Source organism: Aythya marila (genome assembly GCF_965140915.1).
Source record: "Aythya marila genome assembly, chromosome: 2".
NCBI lineage: Eukaryota > Metazoa > Chordata > Aves > Anseriformes > Anatidae > Aythya > Aythya marila.
The window spans coordinates 8,850,813-8,878,509 of NC_139043.1; the positions used below are offsets into that span (position 1 = coordinate 8,850,813).

Sequence of the window (27,697 nt, forward strand, 5' to 3'; positions counted from 1 at the left end):
TCTAAACTCCCTGCGCGCCTCGCGGCCGCCATGACACCCACCCCCCCACCCAGCCCCACCACTCGCACTGCGCATGCGCGCCCGTCCCCTCCCTGATCCTCCCCCTCCCCTCTCCTCCCTCCCTCCCCTCTGCACATGCGCACTCCCGCCTCCTCCACCCGGCCGGCTGAGCCGAGGGGAGGGAGCGAGGCGCATGCGCACAAGGCGCGGGGCTGACCAACCGGCGGCGCCCACCGCCCTCCGTGTCCTCCCCCGAGGGGGCAGGGCCGGTCCGCCGCCGTCCCGGCATGCAACGCGGCGGCGGCGACAGCGGCGGCGGCCGCCATGTTGTGGTAGTTTGTTGTTCTCCTGCGGCCGGGCCGCGCCGAGGGGCGGCCGCCGGGCGCTGAAGCCGGGCCCTTCCCCGGGGCCTTGCCCCCGTCCCAACGCTCCCCGGAGCGCGGCTCGGGGCTCGGAGGAGGTGTGGGGAGCTGGCCGGGGTGAGGCGACGAGCCATGGCTGCCGCCCTGGGAGGAGGCGCAGGTGGGTGGCGGCGGGGCCGGGCCTCGCCTCACGGAGGGGTGAGGGGGTGCGGGGCCCCCTCGGCTCCTTTCCCCTCACGAAGGCTTTTCAGCCGCCTTTTTGGGCTCGGGAGCGCCGGGTGGGTGTGTGGGGTGTGTTTTAGGCTCGTGTTTATTTAGATGTGCAACGTATCGTGGTTTCATGCTCACCGTGAGTGTGTCCCCATCGAATAATTGATGTCTAAGCTAAGAAGTAACGAAAATTTTGTTTCGCAGACGATCCCGAAGCAGAGCATCTCGGTTGGAAGGCGTAAGGTGAAATCAGTGCTCGGTCCTAGGGTTCTTGGGCGCGCCACTGCTCTCCCGTTGGGTTCCTGCTCGCAGTATTTAAGCGACAGGCAAAAGCCAGGGCTGTTCTGGGTAGTGCAGTAGGTAGACTTTAAAATTAAAACACTTGATTGAGTGATTTTAAAGAAAAAAAGACTTAGATCGCCCATGCGACCCATCTTCAAGAGGGATGTAGTTTAGAGAACGCATCTATTTCAGGTGCTTTGAGCCCTCCTTTCACAAGGACTAACAGGTTAGTTAAACGCTTGTTAGGGTTAACAGCATCTGTCCTTGTCTGTGCTAAAGCTTCTGATAATTTTAGTTAATTTTTCTTGTCAGCAGCTATTACAGAGAACAGTGTGGCTGGTCCTCAGGATCACTTGCCAAAGTGGTCAATCCGCTACCAGTTAAGCTAACAGTGGTGAACAAAGTGTGTAAATACAGCTGCTGAAGGTAAATGTTGCGAGGAAATCCCCAAATTTCATAATGGAAAACTTTGGGAAGAAGGCTAGAAAGGACAGCAGTAATTGGTAATATTTTGAGGATGTTGAGCATTGGTTTAATGGTGCTAATTACATTGTAGTGTTTAAGTTAGTTTGCAAAAGTATTTGTGCTATTATCTGTGGTTCAGTTACTTTTGCTATGGAAGTAAACTTTGCATATATGTTCTATATCTAGAAGTTTTTTTGCTAGTACTACAAGGAATGGGTATTTTAAAGGAAACATCACTTTCTAAGCACTTGAATTTTTGTGCTTATAATTGCTGCAAGTTGAGTGAGAGTGTTTACTTGTGTAAATGTGCATGCAACAGACAGCCTTCAACTAAGGGGTGCAGTTGCAGTTTCTAGTTTATTTTGTTTTGTGATGGAATATTGCTCATGTCTAACTGAATTAGGAGCCTTTTGCGCTACATGGGTGCAGGCAGTTGTTTGTTCAGAATTAACGCTGAGCTCATCAATAAAATAGCAGTCAATTAAATATGATCCTTGCTCCATGTAAATAGTGACGGTTTTAACCTGCACGATCACTGTGCAACACTTATCTAAATGAAGAATACAGAGGTGTCACTTCATGTTAATCTGAGTAGTCAAGTAAAATTTCTGGTGGAACTTGTTAAATACACTTCAAAACCCCCCTAAAAAATGGCAGTTACACTACAATGGTACGTACAGCTCTATTTGGAAAGAGGCTGATATCTAAAGTCAATAGCAGTAGTAAGTGGGGGGAAAAAAGGAATCCAGGAATTTGTGGTTACTTGGCTGAAGTGGTTTTGGTTAGTTGAAGTTCTGGCTTTCAGAGCTTATGTTTTCCATTTAGTCCTCAGGGTTTCTTATTTCTATTTGTTTTTTTTTTGGTTTTGGGATGGGCAAAGACTTTTAATTATTAACGTAATAGCAATAGAGCTTTCTTTTAAAAAATGGGCTTACAAGCAATTAGAAGAGAAGTGCAGAATAAATGGAGTGTTAATTTGACATAATTTCAAGGTAATAGTTGTCAAAGTAAGAGTTTTGTGGTTGAAGATACAGATTAAATTTAAAGTCTTCTGTAAAGAGATGATGCAGGACTGAAAAATGAAATGGCTTTGTCTGCTGAACATCTCAAGTACATTTGATGCGATGGAAGGATTGTCTATTGGACAGAGTGTGTAGGCTCACTGGCCATTTATGTATTTTTTTTTTTTTAAGTTCTTGGGAAGAACTGGCTTGATTCTTAATAACAGAGTACTCGTACGTACCTCTGTAACCAGATACTAAGGACGATGATTAAGGCTATTGCAGTGATAGATTTCACAAACATAAACTGGAAAGCTTTCACGTGGTGGCCTGTGAGGTCTCTGGGAGTGATTCACAACTTCATATGAACTTGCAAGTTCCTTTGCCGTGCGGCCTGATTCAACCTGCTGCTTATTCTGGAGTGCCCGTATCGAAACATGTACGTTCAGGATGCCTCTGGTAGTGATGACGCGAGACTCTGAGGGCTGATAGTTGCTCATTAGTCCATTGATATGGTTAAGGCAGCGATTCCCAAGCTTGATGCAAACTTGCGTGTAAAACCAGGACCAGAGCAAACATGTTGAGTGTTGAGTCCAACATCTGCTTATAATACACCAGCTGTGTCGTGTAGCTGCTGGATTTTTGTGATATTTAAAATGTAGCTGTAAATTGATGGTAGTAATCTTACTCAGTGAGAGGTGCTTACAGCAAAACTAAACAGCAAACCCGCAGTAAAACAAAGCAAGGAACACTTCTTGGTTGTCTGCCATCTGATACCACTGGAACCCTTCCAGCATGAAGCAGGGGAAGCATCAACCCTCCCTTACTGAGGCAAAGGGAAGCTATTGTAACTTATTTTCTGGTTAATTTGCTTCTGATGAACTTTCCTCTAGACTACTTTGAGTGCACATATCTTTGGAGTAAATCATGATGGGCTGTGATGGAATGTGGGAGACAGCAAAACAGCTGAAGAGAGTCCAATCCGTACGTGTCTTTCCCATGTTCCTCAGAAGTCCTATACCAAGAGGAGCCGAATGGGTGCTTCTCTACATCTGGGCCTGTTATTTCTCCAGTTGGAACTCAAGCTGTCATTGGTTTAACTTTGATTGTTGATTAACTTTGACTAGTTGATTGTCATTCAACTAATCTGAAGGCTGCTGTTGCATTCTTAGCAATGTAGCGGCTATAAAAAACTCTTGTGCTGCTGTTAATAAAGATAGTTAAAAAGCTAATACTGCTAGCACAGCAAGCACCTTCCCCTGCATTGTGGGGTCACTATCCAATTTAAAGACAGTAAATATCCTGCAGTCTGAATGAAATTGAATTTGTTGTACTTCAGGCTACTTGACAGCAGCACGCAGGGACTGGAAACAGATTCTACATTTATGCCTGGATGGAAGTGGGTAGAGCGTTGGCCATGGTTGAGTTTCTGGGTATTGCGCTCGCTAGGTGGACTGATGCAACTGGGCGCTATAACTTGCTTTTGTATTGGAATGTACACACACAGACTCCAAAGTGACAAAGGCCTCCACAGTTTGTGAGATACAAATACATGGACTTCTGTATTAGCTAAGGACTAGTGCCAAAAAAACATTACTTGAGTGAGCTTGTGACAGCAGACTTTCTTTAAACATGGCAATTTAAAGCATTTTAGTGCTTCTTTGAAAAGTTTTCACTAAGAGCTACATTTTTTCTGAATATTATCTCACCAAAGGTCATCTAAATTGAGCATAACCATAGCATCACTTGTTTTTAATGAAAGACGAAGCTGAACCGTGCTTTATTGCATCAAATACTAAACCTCAGATTTTAGGTCTGATGCAACTTATTGTCTAGAATACTGAAGGTGGTGATTGTCACAGGCTCAACCCAAAAAACCTCCAGATAAGTAGTGGATTTGGTCCTGTGTTGCGTTTATTATGCGCTGCTGTTATGCAGCCTCAGTTCCAACTGTAACATTTGGTGGCTATGAGAGATGCTGGAGAGTAGACGTTTCTCATCAGTGTCCAAAGCCATTTGGGAATCAAGCTCATGTGGATTTCATTTAAACTCTTGGCCTTCATTTGCTGTTCAGTGTGCTCATGAGGGAAGGAACCATGACACTTTTAAAATGTATTTCCAAAGCAAATATATTTTCAAATCCAAGAGGGCTTTGGAAACATTTTTTGTGTTTAGATGAAGTTCTTTTTTATTTCTTACTTTCCGTTTAAGATATTTTTTTCAAGCACTGATGACAGAACTTAAGTTCCCGGTGGCACATTGTTATTAGTTCTGTTCTTGCTTATAGTTAGTGACTTGTTTTCCATCATTACAAACACTGAAAAAGATATTTAAGAAGGTAAAAATAACTTGTCTCCTGTAGAAATTCATTTTTCTACTTTATTTGTTTGAGAAACCAAACCACTATTCTATACGAATAATTTGGAAAGAACTCCTGAAATACAGTAGTGGAGGGCCGTGTTGTGCAACTACTATATTGTTACAAACACTTAGTCACTGAATTCTTAAGGCTTGAATGAGTAATTGTTTACCAATATAAAGACTACATGATGGCTGTCCCCGAACACACAAACCAAAGTGTTGGTGTTTGTCTGGTGTATTTCTGCATGTGTTTTCTTGTGCACGAGGCAGTCCAAGTGAATATGATTTTCATGATGGGGTAGTGATCTGGACTCATAGCTTGCTTCAAAATGTTTGGCTTACATCACAGGCTTCAGTTCAGGAGTTCGTGTTGACCTTGAGTTTTTACTGCTAGATGTTGTGATTAGTTACCAGAAGTTTTTGTTCTGTCAGTGTCAATAGAACAGTTACATCTCTGTCCTGTGCTGTAGACATTTCTCCGTATGACACGGCAAGATACTGATGTTGGCTGTTAGGCTTTGCGTTTAAGTGGTGTACTCAGTTCCTGGAAGTCTGGGCTTCACAATACCTGTGTATTGGGTAACATCTTGCAGTGAAATATGAAGAAAAACACTCTGAACAAATAAACTGCTGCATAAAGAAAGGCTGGTAAGCTGTTCTTAACCTGGGGACTCGTGCCTGTAATGCTGTTGAGCGTTTTAAATACGATGCTGGGAAATGGGATAGATCAAGATGAAGTGATTGCATTCAGTGTTATATCTAGGCATAGAAAAGTGTTTTACCATGTGGTAAATGACTTTTCCTTTTTTCATTTCATTTCCCCCCCCCCTTTTTTTTTTTTTTAATAACCCCTTCTGTTCTGCCCAGAAGCAGTCCAGCATAGTTACTTTAAAAGACCTGTTGGGTAAGCAGCGTGATGCTTTTTTTCCATTGAACTATTGGATCACTGTCGCAAGAAATAGCTTTTCTCCATCTTGCTTAGGTTAAGGAGACATCTTTGATGCTTTCTCAGTGCCTATAAGAAATAGTAAGTTTTGTATTCATGGTAGTGAAATATTGAAGTGGGCCAAGATACAAAATTTTGAGTTGTTAAGGAGGTTTACGAGGTGTAGTTAGTGTTCCGGAAAGCGTGCAGGTGTATTTGTAGCAAGAGCAGTGCAGTCATCAACTGTTTTTCCTAGTCGAGAAGTTTTGGCCATCTCATTGCAGTAAAATACTCCATCTTAGCAACAGTTGCTATGTGGGACTACCTTTTTAGGCTACGCTGGTACCATTTTAAGATGTGTAAGAGCTCTGCTCTGCAGTGTTCTTGCTGATTCACCTCCTACGCTTGTGAGACTTGACTGTGTAGCTAAGGCTTCCATTTTACATGGAAAATTATTAGCGTAAATTTTATTGAAAGGGAGACCAGGGAGCAGGAAACTGCCATCCGTGTAACCAAAGAAGAAATAATTCTGTGGATTTCTAGTGTGGATGAGCTGTTCTTAGGAAGCACGGAAAAAATAATAAAACAGAACCAACAAAAAGCAGTTCTGGTCATACATCATAAAAGCAGAAAATAAGCTGTAGAACAGCTTACAGCACTGCTGTTGCTGCAGTAGGGTAAGTACAAAGCAAACAGAAACCTTCTTAGTGTAGGGAACTGAGTGTGTTTGGCACTCTTTGTACTTAGGTTTGCAGCTGCCCAGAGCCTGGGGAGGCAGGCGGGTCTAACAAAGCGGGCAGCATTGGGCAGTCTCTGTTCCAACTTCTCTGAAGCTTCTAAAACAGTGTTTTTCTTAGTGCTGCAGTGAGGGAGAACCAAGTGTTGGATCATTTTTCTTTTTTTTTTTTTTTTTCCTGCATAACTGGTTTTTCCTGCTTCCTCGTTCAGTGCTTTTTTGGTATGTGATAGGCCTTGATTTTTTCCTTACAACGTTGCCTGGAAGTTGCCTGGGGGGACGCCAGTGTATTTAGTGCTCCTGTTTGAATCCTGCTGCTGATACTCTGCTAATCCATGCGCATCTTGGTGACCATGTTGCATTGAAACAAGGAGCCATAGCCATTGCATTGCAAATCTCACCAACGAGCTGTGATGTACAGCTACCTTCCTAGCTGCAGTGATACCACTGGAAGAAGTACAAAACATTTAATGCCCTGTGATGGACATTTTCCTGCTTAAAAGACTTACGTGCGTGGATTTCCCCCCTTCCCCTTTTCTCACCTCCAACACAGTAGAACTGAGAATTTAAGAAAAAAAAAAGTGTTTGGCTGTTGCTCTCAGTGGTTTTGTGCTCTGACTGATGATGAATTTTCTGAGCACTTAACCGCGTGTGACATAAACATTGACTTCTTCAAGGAGAAACATCCATACATGTTATGCTGATTGTTGATCACTGGTATTTTCCAATGTTATTTCCTACACAGAACAAAAATGCAGCTTCAGAAATGAAAAAAAAAAAACAAAAACAAAATGGTGCCTCTGTGAGGTTTTATAGGTATCACGTGGACAGCAAGGCCTTACACCTGTGTAGCTGTTTTAGTGCTTGCTATCTCACCAACCACGACGCTGGAACTGAATGCTCTTTGTAGGCGCATGACTATTGTAACCTGCTTCTCTGAAGGACAGGTACGGCCTGCTTTGGGCTCTGACAATACGCAAGGGCTTAATGGCGTAATTTGTAATGCTTGTTGTCTGCATCAGCTGTCACAGAACAAACAAGTATAAAGCCCCAAAAGAAAAGCTGTCTCCCTTTGACCCCAAAATCTTTGTGTTGTAAGTGGGTGATGAGACAGAGAAGGCAGCAAGGAGGTGGTGGGGACGTATGTGGAGTGGTTCTTAGGAGCCCCACTCACTGCATGGAGGTCAGCCAGTTATTTCGGAAGCCTTTGTATGCATCCTGCCCAAGGGGGCTTGTGAGAAAGGCTTTGAAGGAATGTAATGCAGCTTTGGATTTTGGTAGGAGTTGCTCTTAAATAAAGAGCAGAATGGGACAGTTTAGGACAAGTTATAAGAGATGGAGGGAGGGTGGAGGTTTGTGTTGCTGACTGAGTAGGAGTCTATGCCAGGAATTTGGTTCCTCTTCTGGTATTCTTTACTGCTGGTAAGCTGAAGCACTTTTATAGCAGTGAAACTCAACTATCAGGCCTGGAAGAGTTGCGTGAATTGTATTGAAGAGCGTTTCTTTTTGCTGTAAAGGCATGTCAGCAGAAAAGGAGATTTTGATGTGTAGCTTTGTCTGGGTTTAAATCTGGCAGAAGGTCCATCTGTGTAAGAGTTTAGTGCTGAATTGAGTCACGACAGAGCTAAGATACCATCCTCGAGTTGTATTGGTTTCTAATTCACTGCTCTGTACTCCTAAGAGTGGTGCCTGGGATGCAAAATTGCAATTTCTTTCCAAGGAGCAGGCAAAGCTTAAGAAGATACTGCCTTCCAGGTGGTGGTTGTCGTCTTGAGGTATGTTAGTGTGCAAACACTCCTGCTTTGAGTTGCTGCAAACCCAGTCACGTTACCTTAAACCACCTTTAGAGGTGGTTACATCAAGTCAGTTGCTGCAATTCAGCTGTAAGAACAAGGACACTGCAGGATATTTGTGCTCTTAAAACAGCAATAGACAAATACAGTCCCTGCAGCATGTTTCTGAGTGTAAGGAGAGCAACGTGGCATTTTTTACAGACCACAAGACTGGATAATTTGGTGTTCAAGAGAAGAAAGTAAGTGGTTGCGTATCTGTCTGACTTCTCCCTATGGTTGGAAAAGGAATAGGAATTGAAGGAGGTTGGGATATGTAGATGTTTGAGCAGAGAAATGTAAGGTTACTGTTTGTTTCAGTGGTATTAGTCCATGTAGATTAGCAAACGTATAGAAGCTTTGTTAAAATACAGAATTATCTACAGGGAGTAAGGGGGGAACCTGATGGAGGGGAATTGTTTTTTATCTACTCTTCCAGAAGAAGTGAGTTGCCATACACGATTTGTATGGCATTATCATTCATATTGAGCAGTCTTATTTTAATATCTGTGTATGATAAAAAATAAAAAATTCAGCTCTGGCAACATCATTAAACCAACAGCTTTCAAAACAGAAATTTTAATTTTAATGTCTTTTCCTCCTTTTAATTTCTTGTTGTCACTTAACACCTGCTTTTTGCTTGTATGAAATGAATAGGTTTGTCATTGCATGTGAGGAATATTCAGCAAAGGATGCTGCAGCTGAGTTTAAAGAACTGAAGACTTTTTTTTTGAAAGCTCTTCAAAACACAAAGATCAGTCTATCATTGGTGTTGTATTTAGTCAAAGATTTAAGTGCAAATTGAGCCAGGAGAATGACTGGATGTATGGCATCTAAGTGTTCATCAGTTCAGACTGTAAGGCTGGAAGGGCTGGGTAGTTTGGCTTCTTGTATTTTGGAGATCATTAAACTGCAGACAGTTTCCCTTTGTCTTGAGCATAACTTTTATTAGTCTATTTATTTGACTTTCACAAGTCATTAAAATGGGTAAAAAAAAAACTCTATTTCTTGTCTGTTTTCTCTGTTGGGCTGTAGCCAGAGAATGGGAGAGTGAAGGTTGAGGTTCTGAAGGTTGTGTTGCCAATGTGCAGGTGATGAGTCAGCTGCATATCTGCACAGAGCAGATGAATTTGGCATTTCTTTTGCAGATAAACGGAAGATTTCATCTTTTTAAGTAGTGAAATTGTCATTTAAAAACTAAGCTGCGAAAGAATAACTTGTGACCTGACAAAGTAAACTGAGGTTATTTGGTGAGAAAAATATTTGGAGCAGCAGTCTCATTTTGGAAGGCGTGTACAAACTTAGGTGTACAGGGTGACCTGCTTCCAGGTTTCTTAATGCCCCAGCTGAGGTATTGGTGGTGTTTTACACCTGACTTCTCTCTTCTTTTTTTTTTGGGGGGTGCTGGTACTTCCCTGCCTTGTGCCAACCTGGTGGCTGCTGCCTTTTTCTAAGTACTCTTGCAAGAGCTCAGTGTGGGCAGATAGGCAGATAGGCTTGTCGCACCCAAGATGAGCAGAGGACTGGCAGACATAATTTCCTTCATCTCCAATGTACTTGAACTTTATGAGCTTTTTTACATGATTTTTTTAATTATTGAAACAAGTCAGTATTTATCTGGTTCTCTCACGTTAAAACAAAGTGAAAAAATTATCATTGCATCATCTTAAAAATCAAACAAAACCAGACTGAAGTGGTTGCTTCAGAAACCTCCTTGAATTTCAATAAGGATTATTTCACGTAGTTGCCTTTTATTTTTTTTTCCCCTACAGATGACGACTTTGATCAATTTGATAAGCCTGGTGCAGAGAGGTCTTGGAGAAGAAGAGCTGGAGATGATGAGTGGGACAGGTGGGTAGAATATTTTCATGTTTGGCTTCTGTATTACATCGCTGTGTTTCGCTGTTCTGGCGTTTTGTATTCTAATATTTACAGTAGTGCACTTTCAGATACTAATGAAGATGTTGGTTGTTATGCATGTGTCAGCAGATGCTAGACTGTGCCAAATGTATATTTGTCTTGAGGAATTTAGAGAGCACTATGAAGAGATGCCATTTAAAATTAGATAAATATAAAGCATTTGTGGTGTGTAATTAAATTTACAATAAAAGCCTTGTTTTTCCTCGAAGTCTTTAGTAGGGTCTTAATGATTAGCTTAAATAGATTTTTGTCTGGTACTTGAATTTGAGAGGTTTTAATGTTTAAATTCTTATTCTCAAAATCTGAAGGGTAATTGAGCTTACATACAGGCTGCTATTGAAAAATACAACTGCTATAAAGATTTAGAAGTATGCACTAACTTGGTTATTTTCGGGGAGAATAAATGCATGTCCTTTTATGTGAAGGCACTCTGACTGCGAAAGACGAGTCTAGCTGCTGGCTAAACTTGTCTGTTCTTTCTGGTAGGAAGCTTTTCACTTCTTGTTAAACTGCTTTATTATTAGTCCTTTTTAGTAGCAGAGAAGCTTGTTCAAACTTTGCCAGTGGTCAGTGTGTTTCACTGTAAAAAGGGGGAAAAAAAAATTGAATTGAACTTGTCTTATCTAATAATCGTTCCTGTGACTCTGGTAAACAAATTGTACTGTAAGTAGTTTTCCACTGAGCTGAGCCCTGGGAGTGAACCAGCTACTGTACGCTTATTGTCATTCCGGAGGGATTAGTTTCCTCTTCCATGCTTTCCTGCTAGGTTAAATAGTTTTCACTGCTGTAGGAGGTGAGGAAGAATGACTAAGGAACTCAGACAATATCTTGAATGTACAGTTTGTTCTGCTGCTCTGGGGGATATCTGCTGCACTGTCATGCCAGCACAGTTGTTTGCGAGTTGGATGGTGAAAACTGCATCAAGGAACTGATCTGCTTTGAGAATGCAATTAAAATAATGTGTTAAAGCTAGGTCACTGTACTGTGCTGCCTCCCAGCCCCAGAGCTGTGGTGTCATGCTTGAGGTAGCACAGGAAACCCCAGAATACTAAAGCCTGTATCACAGGCAAATGCTTTTATATTAAAATACGATTTTCTGAACTTTTTGCCTGTACAACTGACTTCATGGTGTGAATAGGTGGGCTTTTAAATGTTGGCTGGTCCCATTTTTTTCAGCTGCCTTACTCTTACTGCCATGGAAAATGTGGGCGAGTCAAACAACAGTTCTTTTGGAAGAAGCTGTAAACTTGTTGCTGGAGGTGAATGCCCTGTGACAAAGCTATTTTTATAGGACTTGAGGAAGGCTGTAGGGCATTTTCACTAAGTTGAGACTTTGAAGCACGCAGTTTTAGAAGAAAGTTCTTTCATTTATGTGCTTGTTTTTGTTGCTATTATTAGCTACGTGTAATTAGAAACGATGAATAATCATGTTTTGTTTATTCTTGAGTGCAGTTGTAAGGGAAATGGTTTTAGGTGCAGTGCTAGAGATTCCAGAGTTTCATCTTGCTGATCATTTGAGAGAATATTTTTTTTACAGCTTCATCTGATAGAATATAATTTAATTTGCAAATGTGTTGGGATTATTATTATTCTAATGATAGTTCTTGCTAGATTGCGAGGCTTTCTTTTGGACGTGTTAAATTCTGTGGTTGTCTGGGCACATGTAAATGCCTTACCCCTGGGTATGTTGTTGCCCTAATGTAATTGAATTTTTCTAACTACTGGCCTGGTTCAGTATAGGGCACACCTTACTGAATATGGCATGGGAAGAAAGCTGAATAAACACAGTAGACCTTTTTGGTTTTTTTGGTCTCTCATGCTTTGTTTTGCAACCTAATTTTTTTTTTTTGGGGGGGGGGGATGAGGCTGAGGGAGTTAGGCAGTTAGAAAAGAGTTGATCACTGATGTGTTGCTTTTTAACTGAGTCCTGTCTCCCAGACATTTAAACCATTTTGGATTTCCAGCTCTCTTTTGTTCCCAAACACCAGAGGGTGATAGCTGAGAGTTGGAAGGCCCATGTTATTTTGGAGTACAAATGTAACATTGTTCTTGGAGAATTTTTCCCATTACCCTTTTTTATTACAAATTCTTTTCCAAAACACTTGTTCTTGCTACTGCTCACGTTTAATGAGGCATGCTCATGAAATCAGAGGCCAGAAAGGGCCATATAGTCTGATGTGTTTATCACGGGCTGTTAACTTAAACATTTCTCTCTCTTAAGTAGCCCAAAGCTTGGGTTTGGGAAAAATGTGCTGTTCTGGTGCTATTTTGTGAGATGACAGGAATGATTTAGTAGTTGATTTTTGTAGAAATTTCTTTGTTCAGACCCTCCTCTGAGATAGTTCATTTCTCTGTTTGGAAGAAAAAGACAACTTCTCCCTTTTTGTTGTTTCATTTTTCATGTTATTTTCTCATCCTGATTTGATGAGCTGAATTTATTCAGTGATGGGAACATTGAATATTGGAGGTGAGGAAGGGCAGGCAATGGGTCTGTCTCTTCTGAGAGCAGTGAACTAGATTATTTTTGTCCCATTTTCCTAGAACTGCAGTATTGGAAAGACCTTTGTGTCCTGATGATAGTGAGGATTGGTTGCCTTTGGAACTGTCACAGATGTGTACTTTTATTCCAATTTAATTTTTCTTGTATGGCTTTGCGTGGTATTGGCTTCCAACCATCTGGTTTTCTCTGCTAACTGAAGATCTCTTAGTAGCTGTGGTGGTTTTTTGTTTGTTTCTTTAAATAGATCTGGTAGTTCTGGTCCCTCTTTTCTGATATATAACTTCAGATTTAGTTATGTTAGAAGTTTGAGATGATGTCTGCTTTACTGTTCAGGCTTTTCACTGTTACTTTAATTCAAGCAGTTACCAACATTGATTTTTCTTTTAAATCATCAGTGCAAATGGTGAATACCACTGTATGGAAAACCTGTTGACATGTTGTCATGGGCTTCATTTATGTGATCATACGAACTTTTTGGTCTGCCATGTAGCAAGCCAAAGACTTTTTAAAAATCTAGAGTATGTATGCAGTTACTTCTATTGACCAAATGTCTTAAAAAAAAAAAAAAAAAAAAAATCAAAGATTTTTTTAGTGATATGCTGAATAGCCATAACTATATTTAGATAATGAATTTAGTCTTTCATTATCTTTATCATTCCTTCTGACCTGACCTTCTTCCTAGCTGAATTTGCATTTTGTCTTTAAATGTTGCTACAACAGAACCACAGAATCATCTAGGTTGGAAGAGACCTCCAAGATCACAGAGTCCAACCTCTGACCAGCAGTAACAAGTCCTCCACTAAACCATACCACTGAGCTCTACATCTTTAAAAAGATGTCTTTTAAAGACCTCCAGGGATGGTGACTCAACCACTTTCCTAGGCAGCCCATTCCAATGCCTAACCCACACTCTTGCTGTCTATTTGAATTTCGTTTGTGCAGCTTTATTAAAAGCTGCCAGCGGTGGACCATAGTGCTGGGAAATTTTCTCAAATCTTTGTGCTTTTGTCAGTTTTTTTTTTTTTGTCAGATTACTGATTCTGTGCTGAAGAGATTAGTGTGCCTTTTTGCTACCTCAGGTTTGGCTAAAAGCTCTTCCAGAACCATTCTGTTACATACAGTTTTCTGTCTCTGAAATAAAGGACTTAAATGCTAGCCATTTTACTCTTTGGGATGTATGTGTCGTATGTCCCAATTTTTGTTTAATATTGCAGTGAACACAGAGCAGTTGCTGGTTGTTAATGTTCAGACATTCCTGGAATTGTTTGAGATCAGTATGGAGAAATACTGTGTGCTGCTGATAATATCCTATTCAGTGATGATGTGGAATGCAGTCAGTTCTCTCAGAGTATTTTTTTTTTTTTTTTGTGCATTATCTGTGCATTAGCTAGGTCTTAAAGACATGTACCTATCAATGTCTAGTACTAATTTATGTTTTGAGATTGGCTTCCTCATTTGCTCCTGTGTCATTCCAGCTATTCTGTGTCATCCTAAAGAACTCTTACACATAATTACAGCAGTATGAATTTCCTCTTAGCTGCTTTAAAAGAGTAGCAAATATGCTTTTTCTTGTGGACTCAAGTATAGTGAAACCTATCTTTAGTTCCCATTCTCACTTTGAGGTATTTAATCTTTATGTAATATCCAAGGCCTGTGTTGTTTTTCTTCTTTAAGGTCTGCCAACATATGCAGGTTAAAATAGGTTCCTGTTCTTGAATTACAGCTCATATTTCAAATCACTGCCATCTGATTTTAGAGTTAGGATGTGTGTGCTCTGATATGAGCATTTGTCAGTAATAAATATTTTCTATAGAAGGGGGAATCTCTTTATTCCTGGCACTGGACTAAAGGCAAAATGAAATTAAATAGTTAATATCTTAAATAGTGAGACTAGTTCTTCATGTTGGATCCTCTTTATGTAGGAGACTGTGTGTGTTGGAAGAAGTTTAGTAAGCCAGGTATTTTCATTTCCTGAATTCTTAGCAACTCTCAAAGAGGTACTGAGCCATGTATTTGGTTTCTGTGGTCCAGCAAATGTCTGACCTTTCCTCCTCCTGAATTTATAAAAGCATTTTATAAATTCATTTATAAAAGATGGGCATTTATAAAAGATGTAGGCCTTACCACCTCCCAAGCCAGGTGGCCTCTAGATGCCTCCTTCCTGAAATGAAGCTGGGACCACTTAGTGGCCTGTAGGCTGAGTTATGCCTACAGCATGTGACTGTCCTACCTGCTGCTTCTGTGGGGAAGTGGGAAACAACAGTTTGGACAGTATGCCCAATGGCCTTGAGGAGGAGAATCTAGCTGTGTCTTAAATGTCTGCATTTTGTCTAGGTATATGTACTGTGTCAAAATCGGAGGGATATGGAAAGGAGATGGTCTGAAAATGAAGTGTTTGCACAACGGCAGTATTAATGTGTTTCGTCTGATGCATTTAACATCCTTTCCTGCTTGCTAAATGCTTTGTTAAAAGGAAAGCTTTGTGTGGAGTCAGTGACAAATCTCAAGTTAGTTTTTTAAGTCATGTGTGGTGCTTATTTCTGTTTTCTAAGTTCAACTTTTCAAAATTTGTTATTATATTCCAGTGAACTTGATGATGATTTGCTTGGAGAGGATTTGCTCGCTGGCAAAAAGGTAAGAGAGATGCATTGAAGTGAACTGTTACAGATATTGAAATGTGAATCTTGTTAAGCTCATCCACTCCAGTTACTTGATACGGCCTTTTATGAATCATATGGTCACCTCCCTGAAGCCTGAGCGCCACCTTGCTCAGGTATCTGATCTGCTGTCTTGCCAGACACTTTCAACCCAAGGCTCTGCTGCTTTTGTGAAATACCTCCAAGTGTGGTGATTTTAATAAAATTTTAGTACTTTTTTTCCTGAGGTGGCATTTCTCCTTGTACCACACAGATCCAAAAAAAAACCAAAAAGATGGCTCTCGAAATCAATTTATCTGAATCTCAGATTGACTTAATTAAAAATAATAATAATAATACATCGATATAAAAAGCGTGTGTGTTTATATATATGCTTCCTGCAGCTGGTCAGGATTCCTGATAATTCATTTCAACTGCCAGTTTGCTGGCTATTAAAGGCTATTTGTCAAAATATCAGTACTGTTGTGCCGCTCACTCCCAGCAGTGTTATACCGAGATCTGTTTGAGGTGCTCTGGTACATTCTGGGTGGTGAGTGAATGAAAAAAGCAGTCAGTGGTGTCTATTAAAGATCCACCCACTGCACTTCATTTGCTACTTCTTTACATAACAAGTAGGCAGAGGATTTTCCTTCCTACAGTAAAGGAAGGATGTGGGAAGAGCTAGTGTTGGAGAACATAAATGAGTTTGCTTACGACTGCTTTAGACTCTCCACTCTGTGATACGTGTTTCCAAAATGGAACTGCATGAAAGATTGGATTTGTTTGGATTTGGGTCTGTTTGTATTTGCCTGATACCTGCAGGAAGAGACAGGGAAATCAAAACTGGCTGGTCACTTCTTTCCCTTCTTTATCTGCTAAATGAGTTCAATTAGAAAGTAGTTCTTAAAGTTGTAGCTGGAGATTAATAGGTTTAAGAAGCATGGATCTGGTGAAAGTTGAGTTTTAATTGATGTAGCTTCACACTCCAAATGTTAGAAGCTAGCTTTGTGAAATTATTCTATAAGTAATCCCCGTAAAAGATAGGAAATCCTGTTGACTAGTTTACTGGTTATCAAAAATGTAAGCACTTAACATTAAAACTTTGTAGTTGAAACAAAGTTGATAAAGCTACTTACTAAAATTTGACTGTATGAATATAAAGCGATACTAGATTTCTCCAATGTATTACATGTTCTTTTGCTTTTCTTAGTCTTATTTTCAGTTTTCCAGAGCTCTCAGCAGTATCTCTGGGTATGGACTTAAATGGTGGAGTAATAATAGGTTTCTCAGGAAGTTTTCCCTGAGCTATTTAGGCTAAACTTGCTTTTACTTAATCTCATCCAAGTACTTTTAGATAAGTCTACCCTTGTGTAACCTTTCTGCGCCCATTACTTCAGGGGGATGGAAATAATGTTGCTGAGCAAAACTGTAGTTATCTCTTCCTACAGTGTAATTATTTAAAACAAAATAAAACAGAATAAATATATGAAGCAACTGAAAATATGGTTTGACAAATTAGGAGTTCAGAAAAAGGCACAATATTTTCTTCTTTCCTTAATTCGCCTGAAAACTACTTTATCAGTGTTCTTAATACCATTATATAAACACTTCGTCAGTGTTCTTAATATCATTATATTATTTCTCCAGGCTCCTAAGTATCTGCTCATTAAAAAGAAGAGCAATTCAAATTGTTTTTTCCTGACTTGCCTAATGTATCAGGGTCACAGGGCAGTTAAATAATGTTAACTGTTCTCTCATCCTGGTATTTCTTCAAGTGAATTGTCATCTTTGGCTATATTTGGAAAAACCTCAGTGAATAGACTTGATAGCTGGGCAGATCTGAGTTTTGGAAATTTATGTTCAACCATCAAACATTTATTTACAGATTTGTTATCTCGAGTGGTGTATTTTTCTTGTTGAATTAGTCAATTTTGTTGAGGATCCTCATTTAAAAAACAAACAAACAAAAACTTCTGAACATTAAGTAGTTTGTATAGTTTGTATCCATATTTTATGTTCATGATTGACTTTTTCCAAAACCTAGAATCAGTCAGACTTGTCAGATGAGGAGCTGAACGATGATCTTCTGCAAAGTGACAATGAAGAGGAGCACGAATTTGGGTACCTTTTCTAAATCCTGTGTTTTGAATAACTATTATGCTATATGTATAACCTATAAGTTTTTGACTAGTAGTACTGATAATAACTCTGTAGTAGTTACTAATTACATACTTTTAGTTTTGCTTCTTATTCAATCGACTACTTACTATATGTATATATGTGTTCAGTGGCATTGTTAATGTGTCAGTAAAATGATGCTTATTTATTCGAATCTAATAAAATTAACATAGCCCAAATCTATAAAAAAAAAAATACCCAGAAAGCTTCAAGAAGAAACCGTATCATTTCCTATGCTATTTAGAACTGTTTGTAAGTACTTAAAGAGCTCTTGTTCTGTGCTTTTTCTATTGTTGTAGGCTTTCATCTCTTGTTCTTTTCCTGCCATCCTGCATTTAGAAATGTATCTTACCACCTGAGACCTTGAGATGGGGCTCTCCATAGTTTCTAAAGCATGAACTGTGGCTTAAATATTTGTGTACAATACACAACAGGAAATTTGTATGGGGTCTGTAGGGTTGAGCAGGGTTTTACTTCCATGGGAGTTAAGTGAGGAACCTGCCCTGTGAATACTCTGTTTTGATACGGATCCAGCACTTAATTATGGGCATTACAAATCAAAATAAAAGTTCTGATTGTTTCACATTTCAAGCTGGACTGAAAGGAATTAGAAGATGCTTGTGATGGAGAAGTGATGTAGTATCACTGCTGCTTTTAATGGTCTTTCTTTCCTGGCCGCTTTTCCTTGATGTGTCATGCTGTGCAGGTGTATGTTCTCAGAGTGACATGAATGTACTGCTTCAGATCTCCTTTTTATCCTTGGTGTGGATTAGGACGAGGGACATCTCCCTGTATTGGACTGATGAAGGCGGGGTGAAATACCTCACCATTGAGACAATCAGTCTCTCCACTAGCTGCTCTTTTCCTCCCTGGAGCAGTGAGAGTTGGAGTATTCCCTTCAATGTGGGGAGTTCAGTTAGTCCTTGCTGTTTCTCCTCTGAATTTCCTCCTTGTTGGGCCGTGGGCTGCAGGGATAGCCATATGACTGCACTAATGCTGAGGAAGTATCAGGAGTGTGGTACCCAGTGCGGGCAGATCTCTGCATTTTTAGCAGCTTTATTGCCAGGATATGAAAGCCTTGGTCCACTCCTCTCCCTTTGTTTCCATTGAAACTCATCAATTCCTCTGCAGTTGGGAGGATAATGATAATCCTGCATAATGTTTTGGTTATTGTATTACATCTTCTCCATCTGATAGATGCACATTGCTCAAAGCTGCCTGGATCTCGTGCCCCCAGACTTATGAAAATAGTAAATAATAGGAATGCAATTTAAAAAAAAAAAATAAATCGTTGTTTTCCTTGTACCCAGAACTCTCAAATCAATAAGAGCTTTTTCTCCCTTCTTTTATAACTAGTCTGCAGTTGGTGACTCGCCCTTTTATGTGTTGATGACAGTAGCTATTGTAAACAGTAAATTCTGAGTTCTGCTTTTTCTCCAGATAATAACCTTTCTGTTTTTCATTTTGATTGCTATTTTCATTGTCTGTGCCAGTGCTGTCACTAATTTTAAGTGTTAGGCATACATATGTATTTGTAAATTTGACTATATATTTTACATTATGTAGAACATAAAATCTATCGTAAAATATAAGTTTGGATTCAAGGTAATGAAGAAGGAGCAATATTAATGCATTTAATAAGAAACTAATTTACCAGTTTATTTTGAGAGATTGGGAAAACAGATGCAATTACAGTAATTTTGTGGATTTTTTGTTAGTCTTGGAATTAAAATTAAATCCAGCCTGCTTTGGTTACTGAACAGGACTTTTGCCAGTTTGACCTGTTAAACCATCTGGTTGGTTTGATTCCCCTGGTCAAATAGCCTGCAGTTCGTGATAAGCTGCAAGACGGTGTGCATTATGAAAGTATGGCATGGAGTCAAATAGTGTGTGAGGTATAATTTTGTCTACCAACTTAGAGAATATGTCTGATGGCTTTGTTTTGCGAAGTCTTTGTGAGTGCACTTGACTGTTATATTTCAAACTTTGAATCTTTTTCCCCTATACTACAGTTCCCAAGGTGTCACAGTTAGCCTCGATGCTACGTCTGGCTTACTTACATCCTACGAACTCTCTGAGACCATCAATGACGAATCAATAGAACATGAGTACGACCAAGGGGAAGATGAAATTGGTTACAAATCTGAAGCACCTGAAGAGTATGCTTCAGAGTATGCAGAGGAAGGACATTATGAAGGCAATGATCCTGAACTGACAGAAGACCAAATAGAATATGGGGAAGAGCCTGGAGAAGATGATGAAGTGCTAGACCTTGAAATCAATGAACCCCTAGATGAATTTCCAGTGAGTTTCTTTCTATTGTATCTTCCAAGATAACGTTGCTTCATGTGCATAGGGTTTCAGACTGATTTGAAATCTGTTTACATCCCTAGGGAGTAGGGGAAATTAGACCTATTATCACTGTCTGCCAGTTTCTTTATCTAGGCTGTGACAAAGTTTGTGTTGACAGCTTGTTTGGCGGTAGGTAATGCTCCTTTGTCATGCTGGAAGGCAGTTGAGAATCATGACCTTGAGGATTGTATCCTTAAGGAAGAAAACAGCTTTGTGTGGTGGAGATACACTGCCAATTGTTAGAAGTACTTAATGCAAAAGCTTTTATCCAGGCTTTAGACAAGATCTGATAAAGTCCTTCGAAGGTGAAAAGATTATTGACCTGCTAAAGACATCTTTAAGGTGCTAATATCCCAAAGTGATTGATGTCCTGCTTGTTCATCCTTTTTGTAAGTGAGAACTGTCTAAACCTGAATAAAGAGATTGGAGGTTAGTTCAGAAAATGTCACCTGCATAATTTGGTATAATTTAAACTGTGTATTAGTGAACACATGGTGCCTTTAATTGCTAGCTAAATTATTCAATTTTAATTAAAACTGTATGTGATTAGTGAGATGCCTTAAAATCTCAGCAAACTTTTTCTCTACTTTATTGTTGAGAATTTTACAGAGTTGCTCAGAATTGTACAGCATGTAACACAAATAATTGCAGAATTTTGTAAGAATATTTACATTTTTGATGAGCTAAAACCTGATATTAATATAGATGTGCTATAGGTTCATATTTCCTTTGGAAAGAAATTACTGCAGTTTTTGGTATATGAATTTGTAATCAAAGGATATGAAATACAGAAGTAGATGGGGTAAGCAGTAATAGACAGGATCTTTATGATGACATTGCTGGGATATGAAAATGTTTTGGTTATAATTTTGGTAATATTGCAATGGTCTAGTTAAAAGCCCTGGTAATTATACTTTATATGATCTGTCACTTACAACTGAGAATGTTGATAGATACAATACTTCTCTCCAGTTCTGGTAACAATACCAATGCTTACAGACACCTTTTCTTGACAGGTTTGTGTTTCTGTAAAGTTTGCCTATGTCTTTTCATCTTCCTGCATTATTCTTTTAGGATGAAGATTACATGCAGTCATATAATGAACAAGCAATGGAAGAACAAGAATATACAGCTGATGAGGAGCTGGAAGAACCCCAGACAATGACAAATGAATCAGAAGAGGTATGTGGTGAATTTAATGGACAATCAAATTAATGATTTTTCAGAATTTGAATTTCTGGAATTGTGAATATCGGTGGGCAAGAGCTGATGCAGCTTTGCCAACGTTGGATTTTTGGTGGCATTACTCTTTATGTAGGGTAAGTGGCGATAGCATCTATATTGTCTGGCATTTAAAAATTTGAAAAAAAAAAAAAAAAAGTGCCTCTTGGGCTGAAAATTGTAAGGGAGAGCTCATAGTGACAATATTTCATCTTTGCTTCAGCATTAGAAACTTCAGGGATGCTTTTTAGTAGGAAAATGATAGTAACACTGCGTCATATTTAGGTTGTCTGTTAAAATCTCAGGTGGTTACGGTGCATCATTTTCCAGACAGATAATTCACTGCTGTTAAGTGTGTATAGCTCTCAGGTATCCCATTTTGAGGAGCGTGAACATAAAATGTTCTGTATGTCAGAAAGGCAAAGATCAGATTGTTTTGAAAGAAGTTGTATTGGGACAGAATTTCTTATGAAGTTAATTTTAGTTCTTTGATTGGGAAAGAAGATGAGTTCCATCATTTGCAAGAAGAAAGCTTATGCCAAAAGCTGTCAGGTATATGTTCACTCGGTATAGTCTGAAACAATGGTATCATACCTGTTAGTAATTTGCAGCAGGCTTTTGGTGTGGATTGCAAAGGGATTTTTTTTCCTTTCCCCACCAGGAATCTGTTTTCATATTACTTTTATCCAGTTCTTAATTAAATAGGATTGAGTGTAATACCTGCTGAGAAGTGTAGTCAGAGTGTGTTCCCTCTTTGGAGCCTGAGCTCATCAGAAAATTAATTCCTCAAAGACAAAGCAGCATTTTTCTGTAAGGTTCTAACAAATGGGTGTGCTGTGAGATTCTTTAGTTGCATCAAAATGATAATAAACCAGCATCTTTTGGTAGAGGAACAGAGACACCTTGAAAGGAACCCAGCTATATTGTTCACTCTTCTGTGCAGTCATGACAGTCTATATACCAAATATACCTTAAATGTAGTTTATTTTTTAAAAATTAAATTACCCTTCCAAAAAACTTTACAGCATTTAGAGATCTATTTTTTTTTGTCCATTCACTGGTAAATGGTTTCTTCCTGGTGTTTTATAAGCAGTCTGATGCACTTGTTCTGTCTGCAGCCACAGGCTGTATGAGATGCTGGGAGCATGGTACATTATGTAAAATTAAGTACGTAGCTGTTCTGTCAAACTGACTGCTTCAAAAAAACACAGCTTCATTTTTAGACTATAAACTAGTCAGTTCTGTAATAAATGTTGTCTAAATTTGTCTAATTCAGAGTTAAATTCCTTTCATTTGAAATGCACCACTAACACATTTTTAATTGACTTAGTTAATAGAACTTTTAGAGAACTTGTTCATTATATAATGTCAAGGTGCTGGCTGCGTCTTTATTCCGTTGATCTCCATTCTGACTTCATTCTTACGGCTTGCAGATTTCCACAGTTGTTTTATTTCCAAAATAGTACTATCTTCTAATGTCTCTGTTATTCCAGATGTATCGTATTTACCCTTGTCTTTAGGCTCTCAGTTGGAATCTTCCGATGAGGATACCACAAAGAGAACCTTTGCAAAGCATGCACTCTTGTATGTGACCCTTAGGCCTTCAATGCCAATTGCTTTTATTTGAATGTTACATAACACGGACTCTTCATTAAATCTCATAACATTCACAGCTTGTAAACAAGGGTAATCGTTGGCATTCTCCTGCAGAAAATACGGGCAAGAATAAAGCTGTAGTAGATGAGGTACAAATAGACAGCATTGGTACTTTTTGGATGCAGATTTGGCATCTGAATAATGGAGAGAGAGCTGATAGAGAAAAGTGTTCTGCAGTGTTGTATTTTAAGCAGTTTCCACATTACAAAAATAGAGCATCTGACTATACTGCATGAAGAAATTTTTTTTTAAGTCAAGGGCAAAGCTGACTGGCCACAGGATTGGAACTTGATGGGGGAAACTGATGAAGCAGGAAAGGGAGAGAGACCTATTAGGGGTACTCAGGTGGGAGGGAGGGACAGGAAAAGTTTATCCTTGTCTAGATCAGTTTCAGGGCATCGTTTTTCACTTGATATTTCATTTGAAAAGGTGCTTAGAACTTGGATTATGTATTAATAACAGTCTTCGTGGAGCTTCCTTGAAAACCCTAGTAGTGCTTTAGAAAATGTTTTTGCCTTTATAAGGTACAAAGAAAATCTCAATATCAAGATGTTTCAGCAGCAAATAGATTTGGTAAACCTGTCAGTTACATGAGTTATGTCCAAAATACTTTCAGGAGAATGATATCGCTAATTATTTCTATGATATATTCAAAAAAATGTGACCACCTAAAATCAAATTCGCGATTTCTTTGTCATTTTAATATTGGATCTAATCTTCTGTGAAGTCTATGATGGTGGGGGGGTTCTCATTGTATAAATTTAAACCATGTCTTGGCTTGTGCTGATAAGAAATGACGAGGACTTTGATCAGGAACATATTTCATGAAGAAATCCTGCACACTTGTTTTTTTTTTTTTTTGATAAAATGTAGACAAAAAAAGCCAATGTGTGCATTTGTCATAAGATTATTCCATCTATGTTTAACCAAAACTCATGCATTTTAGTTCTTTTGTTCAAGTTTGAAGATCTTTCAGCCTGGAAGTAAATGAGGAAACAGCTTAAAACAGAACAGTCCAATTTTAAACATTCAGAAAAATATTTAGGAACTCTTTGATTTGTTTTTTATTCCCATTTTGCATCTGTGAAATGGACTTTTCCTTGGAATAGATGTAACGTTATCTTACCTGCCCTGTTATCTCTTGATCTGTTAGGACTGAACAACTGCTGCTGCCTCGGTGTTAGCAAAAAATCGGAGGCTACCATAGGCCAACGATTTCATAGAAGTTCTTTGTTTCTCATTTGTAGTGTTCCATGTGGAAAGGATCTGGTTTAACCTTATGACACTCAGCCTAGTTTGTGCATTTTAGCACTCTGGCAATAGCTTGCCAATCCCACGCTTAGGATCCTGTGCTAAGATCAGCATTTATCACACTGATTAGTGTTTTCTCCTGCTTTCCTTGGGCTTTCTATGTCTGTTATCAGTCCTGCAGCTGCATAGTAAACTGTTTGGGCAGGAGCACTCATTCTTGCTCTGTAGCAGATCGTAACCCAGCATGGGGAGTTCTGGTGAATAACTGGGATTTATGGCATAATTATCTAATGAGTGTGGCAGAAAACTTTGACCTTGTGATAGGGGAAAGGTCATTGTTTTTTCCTCATAATGAAAAATCAGTAAAGCTCTTTGATAGCTTAGTACAAGGTGTCATAATGGGAAATGTTAAGCTCCCTTTGAGAAGAGCTGCTAAGAAGCCTTGGCTGACTAGTCCAGTGACCTCAAGTGGCTGTTCAAGGACTGTTGATGTATATGCAGAGATATTCATGATTAGCTAGTATTAAATAGAATCCTTTAAGTACTATTAATTCTGTGCCTGTGCTCGTGTCCTTTCCTGAATGAATTTTGTCTGTATTTCTATATATCTATATACTGTAATATTGGGAAAATAACTCATCCTGTTTTGCTGAAGGATAGAAAAGATGATCAAAAGAAGTCTTGCATGCTACAACTATTGTACAAATCACAGGGGAAGGGTGTATGCTCCTACACAGCTCAGATAACCTTTCCTGTAGCTATATGTAGAGAACATATGGTTGGCTGTCAGACATGTTTGTGTCTCCATCGTAGCTAATATAAATCCCTCAATAATACATATAATCAGACTTGGACATGGGTCAGTTAGCATTCTCAACATTGCCTTTCCTTGGTGCTTGTTTTTTTGTTAGCTCCTTTGATTTTTTTGTCTTTGATATTTAACGCCTGTGTGGCTGTTGTTTGGTTATAGGTGGTATGAGCATTATGCTGGTGAATAATGTCAGATAACACCCAAAAGACTACAGAATTTATATAAGTGGCTAAGAAGAATAAAGTTACGCTGGTGTAGAGAAGTTGAATCAAGATTTTCTTAATGTTGAACAGGAAAGAAGTTACCATGTACTCTGTAACAACTTGCATTTTTTTTTCAGAATGTTTTTTTTTCCTCCAGAATAAATAAATAGTGAAAGGCAGCAGTTTCCACAGGTATTTTCTGTAGCATTTCATTAGACCACGTCAAGATTTCTCAGGACAGTGCAGACCACATTAACCATTCGGTAGTCTGAGCTGCACATAGAGCCTTGCATGAGTATGTTTTGCACTCATCGATGAAATTATGTAACTGAGACCTGGCTTTGATGAGTAAAAAGTGTAATCCCAGCACAGCTTTAAAGAGGCACAAAGGTAGGAAATGGATGTGTCTGGGGTTTATGTTCTAAAGTAAAAGCAAGAGGCTCAGAGCAGTGAGAGCTTGTGTCATGAAACAGCTGCTTCGATTCAGACTCCCAAATTGAGATCCTAAAGGGAGAATCCTTAAAGATGAGCATCAGAACAGTAAAATTGTGTTTTAAAATATCATAAAACAGATTTGATGGAGGTTTTGCTACTCCTTTCCCTTCTGGGAGTCTCTCTTTTGAAAGTAAAATTCTAACACACTCTATCCCCCTTTTTAATTGTTGTTTGTTTTTATTAAACAAAGTTAACATATCTTCCCTTTCTAACATGATTCCTTTGTTCCACAAGTTTCAACTGCCTTTCCTCTGAGGTGCTTTGATTTTCCATGGATATGTTAATCAGACCAGTTGTTCTCAATTTGGGTTTGCTTTTGAGGCTTGCATTTCTTTCAGTCTTGAAGGATTTTCTTTGCCTGCGATCCTATCTGTTGTTTTTAACTGTGCTATTTGATGGTAAAGTGTGTTTATAAAATATCTCTAACAGATATAATGCTTAAAGCTTTGTGTAAACTTAGGCTATTATGTTAGCTATATCTTTAAACGTTTTTACAGTCAGGAAGTACAATGCTTGGATATGTGCTTGGAATGGATACAATACAATCTGAGATAAAGAGATGGCAGGTTGAAAACAAGGTGGGATCAGTAGCCCATTAAACCCAGTAACTAAGCACACAGATTGTGTCTTTACCAGGTAGAAGCTGCTGAAGCTTTGAGCTTGAGTTCTTAGTCTGCTGTCTTCTAAAGCTGAAACTGTCTTGCCAGATTCTCTCTCTTCCTATATCTTGTTTCCTGTGTTTTTGTGAGGAAATCTGCAGTCTCTTCTATTATTCTACTATTTATTCTCTTTCTTGGTGTTTGACTTACTATCTGTCTACATGACTGACACGCTTTGCCTTTTTCATATAAATTACTGCACTGATCTGGTTAATTAGAAGATTAAACCATTTCTTGCGTGTTACATTTCACTCACTTTTTAACTGTCCTCAAGCAACATAGAAGTTCTGATCTATTTAGCAGCTTTACGAAGAATTAGATTGCATGTGCAGGCTCTAAGAAATGAGCAAGTAGGCTTCTACAAAAGAAAAAAAAGCCAAATCTACAGTAACCAAATATTTTATGGAAAATCATACTGTATTAGAACATTTCTAATTTTCAATTCTAGAAATCAAATATAACTTGTGTAACATTCGGAGCATTAATTTTATCTTGCCAGCACAGGGCAATGACATTTATTTATATATTTTAATTTGAAGGTGAGGAATCCATTTTCATTTGGGAATTTTCATTTGAATAAATGTTCTCTGTTACAGAGAGAATTGGAAAGTAAATGAGGACAAGGGAATAGCATTCCAATATACAAGTTTAGTATATTCAAATTTTATGCAATCCTTTCCTCTTCATCATTTGCTGAATTAAAACTGGGAAATAGTCAAGGAGTGGAAAAAGTGAAGACAAGTACAATTATGTGTACCTGGAGGAATAAAATTGAGAAATGTGAGGTTATCTGTATTTTTTTCTACAACATACTACTGGCAGTTTTTAGCAAATTAAAAAAAAAAAAATGATTTAGTGTTTGGATTACGTGAATTGGGTTGTGTCCCAGGCTTGCATCTTAGTCAATTCAGTGGTGGAATGTCACTCTGTGTGCAAAAGCAGCTGCTAATCAGGTGGCGGTCCTGATTGCAGATTACCCCTGCCCTAGACTGTTGTGTCAAAGTAAGCTTTTCTAGTAGATGTTACACAGATGCAGAACATATAATAAATTGTATATGTATATTTAAGTTGCTAAAGCTTTAATATTCATTGAGTTTCTATAATACATAATACCAGTAAAATTTGTACAAAGGGGCATTTAAAAATGCATTGTCTTCTGAATCTCACTGATCACAAGAAAGTAGATTTTTCAGTTTGCATATCCTCTGTATTTTGTGATTCAGGCAGCTATTGAATCTCTGGAACTTCAAGACCAGACAAAAGAGGAATCTGATGAAGAGGAGGATGATGATGAAGAGTCTGGACGATTACGTTTCAAAACTGAACGGAAAGAAGGAACGATAATTAGGCTCTCAGATGTGACAAGAGAAAGGAGAAACATTCCAGAAACTTTAGGTGAGATTCTGTGGACTATGGTGAAGAGCTATAATAAAATAAGCTAAAAGAGGCTTTCTAGAACTTCTAGGAATGAGTTCGATGGCAAAAGATAGAATACCCTTTTTGTAACTTAGACTGGCCTATACACAAATTGTCCAAAGTCATTTGTAGTGTCTGTCTCCTTGGTGGTAATGTTAAAGCTTACAGTATTTTGAAAACTAGCACAGTGTTTGTTCACTGGCGGTTGTGTGGTGTCTTTAAAAGCTT

General features: G+C 38.8%; 1 protein-coding gene across 7 annotated transcripts in view; it reads left to right on the plus strand.

Moving 5' to 3' along the window:
* Nucleotides 1-281: 281 nt before the first annotated feature.
* Nucleotides 282-27,697, plus strand: part of RBM33 (RNA binding motif protein 33) — a 100,528-nt gene continuing 73,112 nt past the window's right edge. For all 7 annotated transcript variants that reach the window (XM_082753687.1, XM_082753688.1, XM_082753690.1 and 4 more), the window contains exons 1-7: nucleotides 282-522; nucleotides 9,944-10,022; nucleotides 15,177-15,225; nucleotides 17,272-17,348; nucleotides 19,418-19,709; nucleotides 20,832-20,939; nucleotides 27,277-27,448. In XM_082753687.1, coding sequence (XP_082609813.1) covers nucleotides 495-522; nucleotides 9,944-10,022; nucleotides 15,177-15,225; nucleotides 17,272-17,348; nucleotides 19,418-19,709; nucleotides 20,832-20,939; nucleotides 27,277-27,448 — 805 coding nt within the window. In that variant the 5' untranslated portion in view covers nucleotides 282-494. The remainder of the gene's footprint in view (nucleotides 523-9,943; nucleotides 10,023-15,176; nucleotides 15,226-17,271; nucleotides 17,349-19,417; nucleotides 19,710-20,831; nucleotides 20,940-27,276; nucleotides 27,449-27,697) is intronic.